This window comes from Lissotriton helveticus, chromosome 4_1, assembly GCF_964261635.1.
Source record: "Lissotriton helveticus chromosome 4_1, aLisHel1.1, whole genome shotgun sequence".
NCBI classification, from domain to species: domain Eukaryota; kingdom Metazoa; phylum Chordata; class Amphibia; order Caudata; family Salamandridae; genus Lissotriton; species Lissotriton helveticus.
This window is the reverse complement of record NC_136063.1, coordinates 823,222,117-823,242,127: the sequence shown is the minus strand read 5'-3', so window position 1 is coordinate 823,242,127 and position 20,011 is coordinate 823,222,117. Positions and strand designations below refer to the sequence as shown.

Sequence of the window (20,011 nt, the reverse complement as noted above, 5' to 3'; positions counted from 1 at the left end):
ACACACCTAAACAGCAAACTTTACTATCATAAAATTAAAAACACCTATCCAAGCAAACTTTCCATTCATACTCTATTCGTTTTGACTTGGTAAAGGTAGACTTCTAAGAGGTTAGGTAATCTCTTATTTGATCGTCTATTACATGTATGAGCTTTTTAGTCAGCAGTTCCTCTTCGCCATATTTCTCAAAGAATGGTCATCTTCATTAGTTGCACAATGCATGGATCCAAATATTACTAGGTTCGGGATCACTTATTGCAGCCTGTAATTGACCCCTGTATTATGCGATAGGAGTCTGGAATAAACATGAGAACACAAAATTACCATGTACAAATCGGCATGTGGATTCCCCATTTTGGGGATAATTCCGCCCCTACCACTTCCATTTACCACCTGCTTTCAGTTTGTGGTACATCTAAGACGGGGGTGGGGTTCTACGGGGTAGGGGAGGTTTGAGCCAGGCAACGGGAAACCTTCGATGTTGCCAAGTGCTGTAGGAAGGGGTTGAGCAGGGGCCGGGTCGTGCTGTGCCCGCAGCCCCTGCCCACACCCACACATGATATTACTACCCAGCTTTTCTTGCTGATTAAATTGGGCCTTGTGTTCCTGCACCTGGTAAAAATGGGTGCGGATACACCAGAGATCTTATGATCCAGCAGAGTGGTAACTCACCTAGAGACATTGTTGCACGCAACTCATAACCGTGCCCTTGGTGGAAACGCTTTCCTTGGTAATGGAAAATGAGCTATCCTTTAGCAGGGCTCCATTCTGAGAATTGGTGTAACTCAGTGACAGGTCAGTGGATGGAGAGGTGTGATGCAGCGGCCAGAGCGGCTGACTCGGGAGCACAGGACTCAGGGCTCGATCCCCGGTGGCAGCTCAGCTCTGCATCATGTGACTCTGGGCAATAGATCACTTAATCTCCCCGACGGTCACCATTGCCTGGGTACCCTCAGGGGTGATAAGTCATGCTTTACAAATATGGAATTTAGATGTTTTGGGCAGAGCCACTAGCCCTATGAACCCTGATAAGTGGATCGGCCCTCTTTTATATATGAGGCTGTATTGTCGAAGATGCAGTTATATTTTATGGGAGTGCAGTTATATTTTATGGGAGTGCTCGTTAACATAGACAGTTGCAGTACTACTATATTTTTTGTACTTCTCTTTTGTCATTCATACTCCCACATTCCCCAGTTTATACTTTCCCTATGCGAGGCTTACAGTGTGTCTATTTAATTTCAGGCTTAAAACTTCCCATACAATGCTCGAAGAGAAATCTTCCAAGTTGAGTTCCAGAGCAAAGAGGGCCAAGCAATCCATCCTGGCGGAGGAGAAAGAAAATGAAATTGTTGAATATTATGTTGTACCTATCTTCAGAGGACGGTATGTTTGGTGTCACATCTTTAGCACCTTTATTTACCCTTGTTATTTTGTTCTCACTGCCTAACTTGCTCCAGACCAAAAAAACATTTATTTTGCCATTTAGGGTATTATCTGTTAGTACAGACAAATTAACATATTATACAGAGCTTCAGTCTAAAATACACAATATGACATTAAAGAATTGGCAAACTTAGATCTTGTCTCACAATAAGTGCAAGATTCTCCCAAAAAATCACTTCATCACGCTCATCAAACAAAATATGTCACATACATGTGCTTGTGACATGTTCTAATTTAACGAATCACAATCTTTGGATAATTATGGCACACATTGCACAACTGCGGTTAGGGATGAGTTGTTGCCATGGGAATACCCACTGCAGATGAGGTGATCACAAACTGTGGCAGCTTTTTGGGTGTTGAAGAACATTAATTTTGTATTTCACACACTGCACCTGTAAACTTATACCTAGAAACGTTGGGCATATGTTTGTATTTTTGCTTGGAAAGACCATGCAAATCTGCATATTTTGAGAAGGGAAACATCACTTACAACGCAACTTTTACCACGCAATGCTTTTACATCGCAACTTTTACAACGCAAACCATTACAACGCATTGCGCTGGGGGCGCTCTAGAATAGGGAATAGATTTAATTTACTATCTAACACCTTCCCTACTATCCACGGGGACTGGAGTTGGAATAGTAAATTAAACTATTCACTATCCAGCACCCCAAAGCGCTATGCGTTGTAAAGGCATGCATTGTAAAACTTGCGATGTAAAAGCATGCGTGGTAAAAGCATGCGTTGTAATGTCGTACATCCTTTGAGAATGGGGTCAGGGCTTCTTATAAATGGAGCACCGTTTTTTATAGAGAGAACAAATTAGGAAAAAGTGGGACAGTGGGTATTTTGTTCTTTAGGCAGTCTATTTCCTATTGTTAGGGCTGGCGGGTGTATGCACGTCAATTTTCATAGTTTCATAAATTAGTTATGCAGTGTAAATTCTAAGCATATACCTGTTAATTGATGTAATTCCTCATTTTTACATTTTTACTGCCTGTTATTGTTCTGTATCTTGGTGTGAATCTTCACTTGCCTCTTGGTGCCCCGGGTTCCACTATTTACTTCAATTGTGTGCAAATTTATCCCAGTGTAAGCTCCCTGGGCGTACACTCAAATCCCACTCGAATGCAGCACACTTCCACACTTGTATATACACACATTTATACAAAGTTCTACTAGACAAAGCTACAACGGGATAATGTCTGAATAAAACGCATGCAATCATTTCTGTGGATGGAGTGTGGGGTATGACTAGTGACAGGCCCGGACTGGCCGTTGCGGGCACCGGGCAATATTTAGTAAAAGAAGACAAATAGAAGCTAGGAGTAACTAATCAAAACTTAGTGACACTGCTGAAGATATTTAAAAATACAAGTATCCTACCATATACAAACACGTGTGACCTTGAACAGATAAATGTAACAGAGACAAAATTAATTAAAAACCTTGCTTGATTTGCTATTTGCTCCCTGCTGCTAAATCTCGCTTAAAATCCCAACATTTTGCCTGCCAAAATGCAAAGATTTATCATTGGACACTTAGGGTAAAAAACCCTGGAACACATTTTTGAGAAAATTCACAGAAGCTACCATAGGCATCTCCAGGAGAACTTGTGTGTATTTACACATGACAAAACATAACATATACTATTAGGCATTCATAATATTTTAATGAATGTACGTTTCACTTGAAAACTTTCTTTCCTTTCATTCACTATGAGGAAAATATTTTCGTTTCCTCATAGGACTGCTCTTCATTAACGACGCAAGTCCAAGATGGGCCACTGTCAATCTCTTTTTGTTCTGCCTAGGTAAACTCTTTCTTCTTAGAAGGGATCCATTTTTTTAAGGAACAAAGGACAATGTGCCTTTTTCATAAAATTGTGTAGAAGTGCGAGTATAAATCTAATGGTTCTTCCATAGCTAAAAGATTAAAAATGAGTTGAGGGTTTTTAACCTTACCTTTCTCAAAAGATGGTCAACATGTCTCAGCCTTTTTTGCTGAACTTGCCTGCACAAACCTTCCCTGATCTTAAATTGAATTATAATAGTTACTTCCACTTCTCTGCCACCTCCGGTCACTGAATCCATGCCCTTGTTTACTCTTTAATTCTGCTCCCGATGTAGTTGTAGAATCGCTTATGCAGGCTTTTGTATGCACGTGCAGTGCAGTTGAATTAGGAAGTGACAAAGTAACACATATCAATGCCAGACAATTATCTTAGTAAATGTAGGATTAAAGTCCTTACTTTCAGTGACCTCCATAATGTTCCACGAAACCTGAATGTGCTTGTCTTGTCCAGAAGAGAAGTATGATAAACGTGTTTTTTGTACAATTAAATGGATGTGTTACAACAGATCCTGTGTCCGAATATAGGTATTTATTATTATAAATGATATGTGTACTGTATTGTATTTATGCAATGTGACAGTGTTCCTTTTCATATCCTTTAGTCGTGAATTTATCAGTGGAATTACTGATATGGAGGATGAAAGAATTAAGGAACATGCCGGCTACATTGCCAGAAGGAACCTTTTTGCAACAGGTGAAGGCATTTACTTGACAAAAGTGGCCTCTGTGGCTTCTGCAAAGTCAGAAGTGGTTCATAAGAAGTCAAGAACCGTCTCCATGAGAGAAAGAGCAGACAGACTGTCATTGAGCAAGACGGTAAGCTGCGCTCCAGTCATTGCGCCTTTGCGTTTATGTGGCACACTCACCTGGTGTAGTGCCAGATGTCTCTCTACAGTGTGTTTTAGTATGCTACAGGTAACTACAGAGTTGTGGATCAGTAATCAAATGTATGTACAAGGCTCCTTATGGCTATTGTATTTTTTCAAAAGAATAGGTTTTTTTTATTACGAAGGCCATACTCATTTAAAGAGTTTATATTAAAAGCCCATACATTGTCTCAAGGAAACTACTAATACTTTTAACAATTAATGTTATTTTTTCACATAAAATATACTTCATTTACACATTAATTTGTTTTTCTTTTTTTGTATCAAAAAGTCAATCTGTTTTTATTACAGAACTGACTAGCAAAAAAATGGTCTGGGGTTCTGCCCACTTAACCCTCCTATACCTGAGCAGGGGACATCCTAAGATGAAAAGATAGCAACAAAAGGGTACCGAAGGGATTGATCCAAATTTAATTCTCAAACAAGAAACAATTAATTATCTTGTGAAACAGAACTTAAACATGAAAGAATTACATATAAAATGTATCCATACATATATGAGCAAACATCAAGGAAAACACATCAACCGACAGTCTATCTACAGATTATCACATATACATATATACAAATATACATCACATTTATAGTATCACGTAACTATGTACCCCAAACACAAAAAAAATATATAAAAAAATATATATATATATCCTAATTCGAATCAGTGCCTCCACTTCATTTGTAATGAGAGCACAATACCATGGTAGTCCCAAGAGTAAAGCACCTCGGGGTTACAGAGTCACCCCAGTCTATATTTGCATAGGTGCCAATCTGAAAAAAATCAAACAAATTATTTCATCAAAACAAGGGACTCCAATTGAAGCAAAAGGTGTCGACGCAGTCGCGGTCGCGTTTCAGCCAGATGATATAGGCTTCATCAGGACAATGGGTACTCTATTCTTCTAGGTCCATACAAATTCACGAACAAATATCGGCGGCCAGCAAACACACCCACCCACATGGGGGGTGGTGCAGGGGCAGGAATCAAAATCTGACCCCAGTTCAAAGAATTCTTTCTTAATCTTTACGCAGACCGTCCACTTGGATAAGGCAAGAGGAGGACAGGCGTGGCTAAACTACACGTCCTGCAAGCAAAAAGACCAAAGCGACACGAACAATCAGTGTTCGCCGGAAATTTTTTATTACAGAACTGGGCACACAAATCGAAGTGTGACAAACACAAAACATCAAATAATCACTCACATCTTGCTTGTACTTAAATATGATAAATGAGTGTTGGAATAATTAAATGATTCCTAACCAAATTGATGTTTGAGAACGAATGTACACACGTTGAAGATCAAATTAATTTTTAACTTTGCAGATAACTTATAGAAAGCCTTATTTTGGGGCTATTCAATCTAGGCCCATACTGCAAATTCTGTGACAAGTTCATCGAGTGCTTAACTATTGCTGATAGGTTATGTCTTCAAAGTAAACCTATGACAATTAAAGTAGGCAGTTCCGTGTTTGTTCATTTTGGAAGGCCGTGGTTGAAGAAGCACACATATATCAGTTAGTCTGAAGTGTACCCACTTTTAGGTAAATGATAAGCATTACAATGCGTATCCATTCGTATATGGTTTTTAAGTGCCACAAATTCCTGGGTTTGGTAACTAATAAAATGTAAAGAAAACATTCCAATTATTATACTAAAGTGCAAGCAAAACTTTTGTTCTTTGCATGCAGATTAGCAACGTGCCAACGGACATACAAACCCAAAAGTATTGGTTTAACATTTCAGATTTCTCATTGTCTTTTTTTAAACTTGCGGTTCATCTTGACTCTTCAGCCCTTCAATCCACAGCCTGAATTTTAGGATTTGAGTACATGCCTAAAGGTTTTTTTGTTTCACGGTTATGTCAGTATATAGCTCTTTCGGTTGACTTTATTATTTAAAGGCCTTAAACTCAAAGTTTTTTTATTTAATTTGGCTAACATAAAGTCTTTAAAAGTCTATGATGGCAAATGGTGTTTTCATCTACAAAACTCCAGTTCCTTCCAATATCTCCTTTCGTAAAAGTGCCTCATTTAGAAAATCTTCCACCTTTTTTGCAAAGTGTAGACGCTGCTCCAGTTTTCTATTTTAAATTCTTGACCCGAGAGGTTGTATCACATAAAGGGAGCACTGAAGGTGCTAATTTAAGATCCAATCTCTGCCACAGATTTGGTATCACCAGTGCATTAAATTGGTGAAGCAGCTGCTAGCAGATTCTTTCTCATAGTCAGTGATTTGCAAATCAATTATGTTACAAGTTGAAAAAAATAATCTGTTTATTAAAAAAGACAATAAAGTCATTCAGGGGTATCTGTGTGTAGCTTACTAAATGTATTTAATTGCATTTGATTCAGCAATATAGTGCCAAAAAAGTACTCACTGCTCAAGTGATCACTCACTGGGACTCACTGGGCATTTGCTTCATTTGTAAATTACTCACAGTGTGATCACTTGAGAATTGCAGACTTTTTTCACACATTATTGCTAAACCAATTGCTACGAAATGGGCTATCTTCTGTTGTTGTTGCCCTTATACAGTTGAGCACAAGTAGTGGTGTTTTACCTCCTTAAACAGTGGTAAATGGTTATTTGTTTATGTTAAATTTAAAGGTGTGTGTCACTTTTGCCTTGAAATGTAGCAGCATTTGTCAATATCTAAAGTAATCACCTGAACATAACACAACAATATTCACAACACAAAATAACATCATAACTAAAATATACTAGGGCACAACATAAACAGTCAAAAAAAGAACAGAGAACAACGATAGTTACATACAACATCACATTGCATAACGAAAACACAGCAGCACTAAACAACAGAACACATCACCACAATAGTGAAGTGCCACACAACAAACATGTAGAACTATCTTTGTCACACATTACCACATGCGGAAACCTCCTTTCATAATACAGTGGGAAAATGTTTTTCCACCAAACGCTTCCTTAACGTACAATCAAGTCCATGAAACCGCGCTCAACACATTTGCTTTGTTATCTGGCCCCCATAACTCCCTACCTGATTCATTTTAACACAAATTAGGTTTTGAAAGAAATGTAAGGAATATTTTTTTTTAAACGGAAAAGCTACACTGTTTACTTTTTGGAAAGGCAAGAGAGCCTCTGTATACAACCTACATTAGGTCCAACCTATGAGTGCCAAATACATTTTGGTACGAATACACACAGATGGGAAATATGATAATTTCTGATCACCACAGTGAATGATGCATTTAAATAATATCAGAATGTGCAGTGCCTTCCAGTACTTTCTAGGCTCCGTCTGTGAACAGTTCTGAATATATTTTATTGTATCCACATTATGGTTTGATAGTGATTGACAATTTCAGTATTTTTTAGGCTTGTATGTGTGTTATTGTCTGACATTGACTGATTTGTGGCATTTAGGCATAGATGCATCAAGGTAAAATCCACTCGCTAAGGGGCAGATTCTCAGAATCTGTCCCTTTTCGACCGGTATTTTTGCATTTGGGATGCATCATCTCAAATGCAAAAATCGCAAATTAAGAAATCGCAAAATTTTGATTACTTGCATTTAAGGAATCTCAAATTGAGATTCCTTAAATGCAATGCATTAAAGTTTAAAAAATAGCGATTTCGCTAATAGGGATCGCAAATTACCATGAAGTTGAACTTCATGGTAATTTGCAAAAACTTTGAAAAATGCACTAAAGTGCATTTTTCAAAGTTTCATGTTGTGCGCAACATATGTGCACAGATCAATTTCAGGGGTGCAACAGGGGTGTCCTTTGGACACCCCTGCACCCTTGAAATCGCATTCTCAATTAGCGTTTCGCTAATTGCGATTCGCAAATTGAGAATGTCTTCCCATTCATTCCTATGGGCCTCTAGGCCCAAAGGAATGAATGGGGAGGTGTTCCTTAATTGCGACTCGCAATTTGCGCGTCGCAATTATGGAATTTTAAGAAATCTCTATTTTTTTGTGATTTTTTCATGCATTGCATTTTGCTATTCCTTAATAGCGAATCGTTATTTTTCGCTATTAAGGAATAGCAAAATGGGTTCTTGATGCATCTGGGGGTTAGTTCTTACTTTACATTGGGGAAATAGCGTGTCTGTCTTTTATGCAAAGGATATGGTAATTTCAAACAATCCCATCTCAAATTAATGTGTTGAAAGAAGGCTACATTTTATATAAGAGGAACCTGTCAGAACCCCTTTCAGAGGGCCAAGGGGCAAGCAGGAGGTATTAGCCCCAACCCTGAGGGCTGAAAATGTTACTTCTAATGTCCCTGGGACGGACCTACTATGGATCCTGAGCATGTGGGCCAATGACCCCTTCTACACTTGACTCTCAGCGGTCGAGCAATCCAAAACTCCCTCTGAAATGAATTTGTACTTGTATAGCGTACTTATACCCTGAGGTGTCTTGGCGCTGTACGCATACCGCTGTGGAACCCTTCCTGGCTTTTTTGCCCAATCCTGGGCACCCCCAAGGTGAAGCCAGGCTTCCCAGCGCTGTTGGGGCCGTTGTGGAGGTTAAGCAAGCTGTTGCCCAGAGTTGCAGAGTGGGACCCATGATTAGAATAGGCACCGAGGCGAGAATGATCAGGTCCGAGGAAATTGAGCCTAAGACCCGCCGAGGCGGGAATTGAACCCTGGTCCCGGGCCAGACCTCTGCATCAGGGTCTGCCGCCCTAACCATTGAGCCACACTTCTCCACCCCCTCTGGAGGGGGTAGGGGGTGTGGATGCAGGGGAGAAAACACAGGCTCACAACTCAAAATGCACATAGCAACAGCAATAAGTCATTGTCCAGCCAAATACTCACTTTTAAGAAAAAAGTATTTTATTTTCTACTGCTACCAACACAAAGGAAAATACGACATTCACAAACAATTACACAGTCCCCTCTGAGGTCAGGGATCTAGTGTTTCTTTGGAGAATACCTGTCCTACTCTTTCTTCGTGTTAGTTATAGTATTTATTCCCCAATTACTATTGGCATCCAGGGTATGTTACACTAGCAGTCTGAGTCTCAAGAGTCCTCTTTGATTTTAATTTAAAGTCAATAGTGTTCCTGCAATACCACACTAACTGGCAGCAAGTGCCCCCGGGGCCAACAGGCATGAAATTAGTCTTACCCGCACTGCCAGGCATGAAGCGCCTGGATTTCCTGAGCGTGCCCCGTCCGCAGATGCTCGAAGTGGCTGCAGCTGGGTTCAGGTGAGTCTGCATCACTCAGCCCAAGCAGCTGCACTCAGCAGATGCAAAGTTCCTCACTCATGGTCACGCTTCTGAAACAACCAGAGGTTCTCAGCGGCTCCTCCTGCAATGTAAGTGTCTGGTTGATTCCCAGTGAGGGTGGGTGCGATGATCTTTTCACTAATCCCTTGTGTGGGTGATGTTCGCCCAGGTCCTCCCTTTGGTGTCCTCACTCCTCCGGTGGGGGTTTCAGATCATGTTACAGTTCTTGATGCTCCTAGTGACCCACTCTGGTATACGGGGTCACTACATCTCACAGTACAGGGTCTCCTTCCCGATCGGCACAGAGACAAACGGGGTCATGGCCTGGTGCCGCACAAGACTATGGCCCTTTCTCCGTGGCAGCCTTTTTCATGGCGGCTCTTCCTGGCAGGTAGGGTCGTTGAATTTTTGCCCTCGGACAAGCCCGATCGGCAGAGTGTGGCACGTGGCTTACTACACAGCGGCCCTCCTCTGGCATACAGTGGTTCCCCACTCTCTCCCACTCACAGGGAACAACCTGATTGGTGCAGCAGTCATTTCCTCACACCTCACAGGGGGAATCCACTCGACCTGGATCCCCACTAGACCGTGCTGCTTCCAACGCTCTCCTCTTCTTCACAGGGCACATTAGTTTTGGCAAGCAGGCAGGCGCTAGTGCTCCAGGGCAGGTGGTCTTGGATTCCCCCGGGTGATGTCCTCTCCCCCAGCAGGGAGATTATCAGGCAATGTTCCCCAGTCCTGGTCACAGAAGAAGTCTTGCAGAGCTTCCCCTCCTCACACAGCCCGTCTGGCTGCTTGGCAGCTGAAAATTGTTGAGGTCTCAAACTCCCCTTCTTATAGTCCATTTCCATATACCAAATGTGATTTAGTGTCTGAGTCTGTGATGTTTTATGTTGGGGGTCTGCTTCTTTTGAAGTGTCCACTCCTCTGCTTTCTCTTCCTCTTGAAAAGCAGTCTGTCACAGCAGGAGAGACTACAAAGCTGATAGTCCCACAACACAGGCCATGGAAATGACTAGAATGTACACCTGTATTTCAGCAACAGTGATAAGTGCATCAACAGGTTAGCCCAGGGCCACTCACCCTACTCTTTATGATTCTCTTATCAGCCCCATCTCCTTCCTGAGACCTCTCACTGAATAAAAGAGCACCTTTTGAAGTGTACAAGGGAAGCCTGGCTCCCCCCTCCAGTGTGTATCCCACCCAGCTTACAGGAATGAATCAATACACAAATATATCTGAGGGGATTTCTGTACTGCCTCTCCATGTTTCACCATGCAGGCCTGGTTCTCGCAAAATGGAACCCAGGACCCTCCATACATTGTACCTTTTACAGGCACATATACACCCACTAAATGTAAACAGCATACACTCACTGCACAGTACTTTATCCTTTATGTATTGCCCCCCTCATAGGTACATCTACACCTAGCACATACATTTAATGTGCACACACTACCCATCACTATATCCTTTGTGTATTTTACCACTCGCAGGCACACATACGCTCCCAGCACATGCATTTAATATGCACACACTGCGCCCTTTATGTATTGTAACACTCACAGGTACACATACATCCAGCCTACATTCAACCTGCATGCACTGCACAGCACTACATCATTCACGTTTTGTACCTCATATAGGAACGCATAGATCCAGCGCATGCTTTCACCATGCACACACTGCTCTGCACTGCGTTATCCCTGATTGTACCCTTCCCAGGCACACATACACCCAGCACAGATAGACCACTTCTGTGCTGAGCAGCACACTTCACAACAAACCAATGTAAGCTAAGGGTGAGATAAGCACACAGCACTGGAGCGTTAAAATGAGTGAGCCATTAGGCCTCTTTCTAGCGACTTAGGTTCAAAGGGCCTGTTTACTCGTACCTGCACAGACTGCTGCTACCACCACGCTTGTGCTGCTTAACGAAGGCAGTATCCTTTCACCACTATGAGGGTAGATCCATGTATGCCTATGACAACAAAAATCAGCATTAAGGATCTAGGATCAATACAGTTGGACACTCAGGAGAGGTACATGTCCATCACCATGCAGAGGACTTTTCCGTCCTAACAGAACCTAAAATGTGTAATGTGTTATTCTCTCATGTTGTCCATCAAAATATCATATTTGTAATCATAGAGAACCATAGAATTACAACAAAGTGACTTTATATTACGTCTTGATACATGTAAAGGCAGTTCATTGAATGCATGTTGAGTCAAGTGATAATCATGAATGCATGGATAAACAAAACATGTAGCCCTTAGGGAAGCATGAGTACGCCAAATTTTCATTTTATTCATAGAAGGAAGTGATCCACCACAATGCAAATCATCCATATGATATGGATTTTTCATGTGACTGAAGTGGTGGTACAGCATATGGAGGATAATAGTCCAGGATTAGCCCCGCCCTCTGGCCTTGAAAATCTCTGGATACTCTCCCCTGACCCTGCCTGGTTGCTCAACACGGCATTGTGGGGTAGAGGACAAGGGATTCTCTAGGTCCAGGGGAAGTATGGAGCATCATGTTTTCCTTGGCGGTGAGTTACCACCCTAGCTAGGCGGCCCGGTAGGAAATTGTTAGTCATGCAAGTACCTCTGGGAATCTGCAGCATTCATTGAAACTGAGGAGTTCTCATGGAATTTATTATAAATTCTGATAGTCTGAATTTTTCTGCAAACATAGGAGTAGGTCTACAGGAGTATAATTATGACTTTATATGTCCAGGAATTATTGGGATCAGTACCCAGGGGTAAACATCACTTACAACGCAACTTTTACCACGCAATGCTTTTACATCGCAACTTTTACAACGCAAACCATTACAACGCATTGCGCTGGGGGGCGCTCTAGGATAGGGAATATATTTAATTTACTATCCAACACCTTCCCTACTATCCACGGGGACTGGGGTTGGAATAGTAAATTAAATAATTCACTATCCAGTGCCCCAAAGCACTATGCGTTGTAAAGGCATGCGTTGTAAAACTTGCGATGTAAAAGCATGCGTGGTAAAAGCATGCGTTGTAATGTCATACATCCGTACCCAGGTTTCACAGGAAAGGTTGATCTTCATCTATGGAATCGATTAGTAGGTTTCTTCACCAGACCTTAATTTCCTAGTGTGTATATGACATCAATTTAAAGACCTTTTGTTGTATGGAAAATTGGCTTCAAACAGCGAATTATCTGGTTAATGATAATGGTTATTCTTTCAGATAGAAGAGACGGGAGAGTTCCACAAGAAGATAAATGAAGATATGCTTTTACATGCTCCTGATTTTGTCATCAAGCCTCGCTCTCATACAGTGTGGGAGACGCAGAACATAAAAATACATTGCACCGTAAGCGGCTGGCCAGAACCCCGCGTCACATGGTAAGTTCACTTCACGGACTTGCTCCAAGCACTTTACTGGTTGAGAAAAAAGGGGTCCCCATTCAAAAAATGCACTGTGTTTTGAGGGTGCTTGCCCAAATGCATGTGTAACAGTTACAAAATTGATGCAAATGTAGCCAACAAGAACACACTAAGAGCTTATTAATATTTATGCAGACTGGTATTTCTGCATATTTTCTGTGGAAATCCCAACCTGGATGAAATCATGTTTTACTGGGTGAGAAATCTGGTAATATCACCTGCGGGTCTGCTCACATACTCCAGATATTAGGGGCCCATGCATCATTTCCTCATTTTGCGATTTCTAAATAGCAAATTTTACCGATTCGCTATTTAGAAATCACAAAATGCAATGCATGTAGGGTTCGCATAAAGAAATGCGATTCCTTAAAATTCCTTAATTGCGACTCGCACATTGCGACTCGCAATTAAGGAATTAATTCCCATTCATTCCTATGGGCCTAGAGGCCCATAGGAATCAATGGAAATTGCATGCACAATGTGAGAGTACTCCATAGGTACTCGCAAATTGCGCATGCAATTTCAAGGGTGCAAGGGTTCCAAAAGGATACCCTGTTGCACCCCTAAAATTCCAATTTGTACACATGTTGCGCACACACATACCCCAAGGGCATGTGTGTGTGTAAAATGTGACTTTGAAAATGAATTTTAGTACATTTTTCCAAGAAATCGCAAATTACCATCAACTTCAATTTGATGGTAATTTGTGATTCCTAATAGCGAAATCGCAATAATTTTTTATTTCGTGCGTTGCATTTAAGGAATAGCAAACTGCGATTCCTTAAATGCAATCGCTATTAAAGTAATCACAATTTTAGCGATTCCTTAATTTGCAAATTTTGCATTTGGGAGGATGCATCCCAAATGCAAAAATTGCGGTTCCAAAGGGGCAGATTTGCAGAATCTGCCCCTTTGCGACCCCAAAGAGCAATGATGCATGTGCCCCTAAGAGCCTGTGGAATATGTCAGTGGAAAAGGGCACAGAATTTGGTAACAAACTTGGCTGTAAATGGCCCGGTAATTTTTTTTTACCTGCTTCTTCAGCGTATCTTCATTATGAAAATACCCCCTTCCTAGAAGAGTTTCTGAAAATTCACCACAGGTGGCCAGCCACTGTTTTATTATTGGGGAAGCTGAGTGAAAGTGCAGCTGCATTTTTTGGTTATGTGAAAGTATTTTTCCAATTTGAGAAATCTCTCCGGCTGTAACTCGGGAAAATAAGCGATTAAGGGGCATTACTCCCCATCACATGTACACTTACTCCAACACATTTTACGCACAATTTTTGCACATACACTCAAGGTATGCATTGAGATTGCTTGCGACTGTCTACAAAGTTTAAACTGTGTGGGTGGTTTCAACAGAGCTCATATTTTGCCATCCTTTAGATAAACTTATTACATCAGAAAGATCTGTCTGACAAAGTTTCCTCATTTCTGATGTCATACGTCCCTGTAAATATCCTCAGATGCTGAAGCTGTGAATTTGTGCCTATCATTTGTGTGTCAAGGCGACACATTTTGTTATTTGGTCACTTTGTATCTTTTGATCTTCATCGGAATTACTTATTAAATCTACACCAATTGCCCCAAACCAGGTAAGATTAATTCATATTTAATTATCACTTCCTCACAGCAGATTTAATAATTGCAACTTAAATATTGGAAGATTATCAAGACCCATTAACGTCAACAGACAAAAATCAAACCATTTTGTTTCTCATATGCAAGCGAAGAATACAGATCTATACCGATGTTGATTCCTGATTATTATAGGTCATTGATTGGTGCTTACCATTACATCAGTAGCAGTGCATGAGTCATCTTCATCAAGGCAGGGGAAGAATTATAGGAATAGCACGAAAGTGAATATCTCCCATCATCTGTGCTTCTGGAAGGAGACATTGCTTCAAGATCTTTCTCAAGGCAAGATCTGCTTACCCTTTGATAGAAATATTTTTTAAATTAAATATAACCTGGTCACAAATATCAGTGGAATAAACTATGGGCCAGATGTATCAAGAATAGTTTTGTGATTCTTAAATAGTGAATTTTACCGATTCACTATATAAGAATCGCAAAATTCAATGTATGTAGGATTTACAATTTAAAATTGCGAATCCTACATATTCCTTAATAGCGAATCGCAAATTGTGATTCGCTAATAAAGAATACCTTTCCATTCATTCCTATAGGCCTGGAGGCCCATAGGAATTAATAGGAGTGTATTAGCAATTTCGAAGTACCAAATAGGTACTTACAAATTGCGCATCCAATTTAAAGGGTGCAAGGGTGCCAAAAGGACACCCTATTGCACCCCTGAAATATGCATGTGTGCACATGTGGTTCACATACATGCCCTAAGGCCATGTATGTGCGCCACATGCCACTTAGAAAAATGCTTAAAAGTGCATTTTTAAAGAAATTTGCAAATTACCACCAACTAGAAGTTGGTGGCAGATTCCTGGTCCAACATGTAACACAAGCTTAATATGGTCTGAAAATTAAAAGAGTATCAGTCTGTTGTGCTCCAGAGTCGTCTGGGGTTGTATATGGTGTCTTTACGTGTGTTTTTATAGATAGTGTTAGTACTTGTGTGATGTTATCAGAAAATCAGAAGACAACCGTGTTGGCATATTAACACATGTATCTCTTTGGTCACCTTTAACTTTTATTCATTTAGTGGATCATGACTGTATGGATGGGCTTTAAAAACTAACGACAATACCACACCAACATGGTTCTTAGAGGCATGTGATAGGAGAAACTATTCAGAAACAGTCATTGCTATGGGTTTGGAAATACTTATTTTTGGTTAGTATTCAAATTGTTTGCTCACTTCATTTGCTGTTCTAGTAAATCCTTAGGCTTGCTACACTGATTATAGTGGGCAGTGCTTCAATTGAGCTGGTGGTTTTGGATTCTCGGCACCGGCACTTAATTGTCAACACCAGAGATTGAGACAGTCTGCCACAAGGTAACTGTCAGGCTAATATAGAGATGACCACAACAACCATCAATTATAAATGTATACACCTTAAAAATTACTGTTACCTGCCGCCCAAGACATTCTTACAGATTTGGGGGCCTGGAATACTCCGAATTGTCACTGAAACCTGTAGGAGTGTTATTCTTAGTAGTTGTGATGTTACTATCATTGTCAAAGTTTCAGAGCTCCGTCCATCATCTCCTTGTGTTTGCTTTGTTTGCCCTAAGTTGGCAGAGGTATGCCCACATGTGGGTCCCTTGCTCACTTTGCCAACGGATTCAAGCTAGCCTGGCTGATGGGGGTGTTACCCCAAAACCGGTCACAGGATGCCTCGTTCCGGTCCAGGAAAGACCTGGCTTGGCAGTTCGGGCTGGACTGTTCCCATGAGGCACAGGGTCAAGACTGATTTGCATATGGCTGGGTCTGAACTGGGGTCGGGAAGTGAGCTAAAGAATGATGATGGATTCAACTCAGAGCTGTGACTGGGGGTGAGTGTTTAAAAAGTTTCAGCGAACCGTCCATCATCTCCTTTTGTTTGCTTTGTAACTGTCAATGTCAGCATGGCAGGGGGAATGTGTGGTGCAACCTGCAGTGGCCTCCTGACAAGATCCTTGGCACTTATTTTTTTTACAAATTAAGCACTGAGTGGGTTACCATGATGAAGTCAATTGTTGTGTCAAAGTCATCGGTAATAGACAGCAAGTGTCACTCTTGTTGACAACCACGGTGATAGCATTGAAATTGTGTATCATTAAAATTGTTATAATTACACGATGATATAAGTGAATAGGAAAGGTGTGTTGTTTCCCAGCTCAAGTCTTTCCTGCGATGAGCTTTACAGTAGCCCTTGAAAGGTGATATGGAACATCAAGACATATGATTACTTTAGGACATCTTCGAAGCTATTAGCACCCAGCGCCTGGAGGAAAGCTGAGTTTGCAACTCATCATTAAAAGCTAATGACCACTTCCTCTGGAATGTGCAATGTTGGGTTTAGATATTACTCACTGACGCTACTTAAAGTCAATGCATTGCTAGTGCCGGTTTCAGCTTCACTATTCCTAAACCAGAGCTCACTTCACAAGTACGTCTTGTTGCAGGATTAGAAATGTGCCTCATAGAGTAGAGCTGTGCTTGAAGGGTAGAGACTTGCAGCTGTGATAAACTAAGCACACAAATAGCAAGTGTTGAAAGAGAACTTTGTCCAGTCCTCTGTGTCTACAGAAAGGAATTTTGAGCCTGGTTACTTTGTTATAGGGAGATCATTAGACCTACATTGTTTCCATATACGCATGCTGTTTTGGTTTGCACTGGTGTGGTAAAGTTAATTAGCAAGGGTTTTTAATAGCACAAATGTGAAGCTACACTCTATAAATTAGTATCTCTGCAGCACAAGTACACTCATAGGTTCCTATGTATAAGCCAGGCGCTCGCCCAGTTGTTGACCCTCCATCTTCTTTGAAGACTTTACTGGTTTCATCTTACTGTTGTGAGTAGTTTGACATTTAGGGCATTATTTCGAGTTTGGCCGATGGTATACTCCATCACAAATATGGTGGATATCCCAGTTTATGCCACCTGTAATACGGTTGATGGGATATCCGTCATGTTTTGACAGACTATCTCATCTGCTTAACGCCGCCTCGTAAATAAGGCCCACTTTCACGCTACACTTAGAGTGAAAGAGATGGTCAATGGATGTTGTGGTGGCCGTTCCGCTGCAACACCCATTGATTTTGATGCTGCCCACTGTTTACATGGGTGGCGTAAATAGGAGGCAGCGCCAAAATTAAGACCAGAAAAAACCTGGTCTTAATATGGCGAAACGAGGAGAAATGCATTATTTCTCCTCGTCTTTGCTGTTTCTTTGTGTGCTTCAGAACACCACACATAGAAACATAAAAACACCATGAATGATTGTTTATGTGCAGGAAGGGTCACCTTCAAATTTAAAAATGGCAATTTGCAACTTCTATGGTTGTTGCACATGCACAATGCAGCACACATAGGAGTTACAAATTGCCATTCTGGATTGTTTATGTGCAGGAAGGGACACCTTCCTGCAAATAAACAATCATTCCCTCAACGCAGGCCCCCTTGCACTATAGCACAAGAGTGTTTGTGTTGGTGCTAGGCAACTGATTTTAGCACCAGCACAGGGAGAAGCGCAAGGGTGAGCATGTTATTGTAAATATGGCACATCCCTGCGTTTTTAAAGTGACAGAGCACGTCATTAGCAATTTTAGAGCTAACCTGTGCTCTGCCACTTGCTTGTAAATGTGCCCCTAGTGCCTTCCTTTCTGGCTGAACTGTTGATTCAGAAGATTTCAGTGGGTCTTTTTAGTCAAGTAAATCGACCTCAACATCTACTGATAACATAATATAGGATTGATAAGTACTAAATTGTAAGCGACATACAAATGGTCCGTTAAGTGTTTGATCTTGGTTTCAGCAACTGCACAAATACCTTCTGTTGAGGATAACACATTTACTTGAATCCATTTGAGCAATTTTTGATACCAGAGTGAGCAGAAGCTCCATGCCTTTGAACCATAACTTCACATTAGATATTGATTTTGGCCTTGATTATGAATGATTATGGAGATTACCACAGACCACCAAACCCCTTTCAAGTATTGACACAAAATAGTCTAATCCCGAGGCTTCGATTTAGTCTGTACGCTAGGGTAGGTGGTTCAGTGGACTAATAAATGCACTTCATGGTTATATGTTTGTGCCCATTGTCACAGGGTTGAATTCTGGTAGGTCCACTCAACCTTTCATGTTTCTAAGGGTGATAAAATGATTCCTATTATTAGATTGTATAACAATAACATCCATTGTGCAGGAAGTTCCAAGAGACCGTGCTCTGGGGAAAAAAAGTTAGGTCATAGTTAAAGATTAAAAAGATTATCAAACTGTCAGTTTTGTACACTTGGCAAAATACATTTACATCATCAATTCATAGACGTCATAAACGGTGTACCGTCCATCTTTCCCACCACCCTCATAATACGCATGCGCACGCATCCTTACACTGTTCTGGAAATGTGCTTTGAGCCTGTCGTTAGAAGCAACAATCTTGGAGTCCTATCTAATTAAGGCAAATTCCTCTCCAGTGAGCCTGTTGATAGCCAAGAAAATGAGTTCCAAATTGTAGTTATAGTTATGAGTGTGCGAAACTAAGGTAAAATAAAAACACAACATGAAACTTATTTTGCATGGCCCAACATATGGACATTAAATGGTGAAGACATTTGGTCACATCCAACTTGGAACAGTCTGTAAAATGTGATCTAAATGACCAGCCATTTGATAAACATCTATAACCTTTCCTCAAATAAATAGCGTACATCCATAAACACTAAGACTGAATCATATGCCAGACCAGAGACCCTGAAATAAGATCAGACAATGCAGCAACACATTCGAATGCCTAATACTGGCTGTCAATCATGATCACATTTTGTGTACATTGTATAGGAAATTTTCCTGATACAATATACCCACAGTTAACAAAGGATATAATTTCATACCTGAATTTGCACTTATAGAAATTCCAAGCCAGTGTTTCTATAAAAGCAAATCTGAATTCCATGACCTATATTTTCTAATATGGAAACAGAGAAAATAGCTGTAGCATTGGGTCTTTATTGACCCTATACATTTGGAAGCAATTTTGATGTCCCAAAATTTGTTGACTTGAAGGAATTTATATGCTATATTCTAAGTGGCAGAAAGAAGTTGTCTGCTTAAAGTTGGGAAATAATCCTGCTTGGAGCCATCTTTCTCAGCATGGAAACTGGGGTTGTTTAAAATTGCTAACTTCTAAATAACATATTAGTATGAGCTGCACACCTTTGCTTTCACCTTTGAACCACTGACGAAGGGACGCTGTCCCGAAACGCGTTTGCTTGAATAAAAAACCTCCGCTGTATAACTTGATCCCGGGAGTGCTGTGTCTTTGTTCCTGGCCCGGCTGGGTATGGGTAAAAAAGGACTGGAGCTGTAATATATATATATATATATATATATATATATATATATATATATATATCACCTACTGGCGGTCGCCAGTAGGTAGTTATAGTTAGGACCTACTTTCCATAGGAAATCCACAACATTCTATTTGTAATAACTTTGGCGCCGGTGGACGAATCTTTGCGAATTTCTC

The 20,011-nt window shown here is 40.8% G+C and overlaps 1 protein-coding gene across 6 annotated transcripts in view; it reads left to right on the top strand.

Moving 5' to 3' along the window:
* The window catches only part of MYOM1 (myomesin 1), a 699,631-nt gene that overhangs the window by 162,047 nt on the left and 517,573 nt on the right, over window positions 1-20,011 (top strand). For all 6 annotated transcript variants that reach the window (XM_078687471.1, XM_078687468.1, XM_078687469.1 and 3 more), the window contains 3 exons: window positions 1,246-1,386; window positions 3,908-4,121; window positions 12,650-12,807. In XM_078687471.1, coding sequence (XP_078543597.1) covers window positions 1,246-1,386; window positions 3,908-4,121; window positions 12,650-12,807 — 513 coding nt within the window. The remainder of the gene's footprint in view (window positions 1-1,245; window positions 1,387-3,907; window positions 4,122-12,649; window positions 12,808-20,011) is intronic.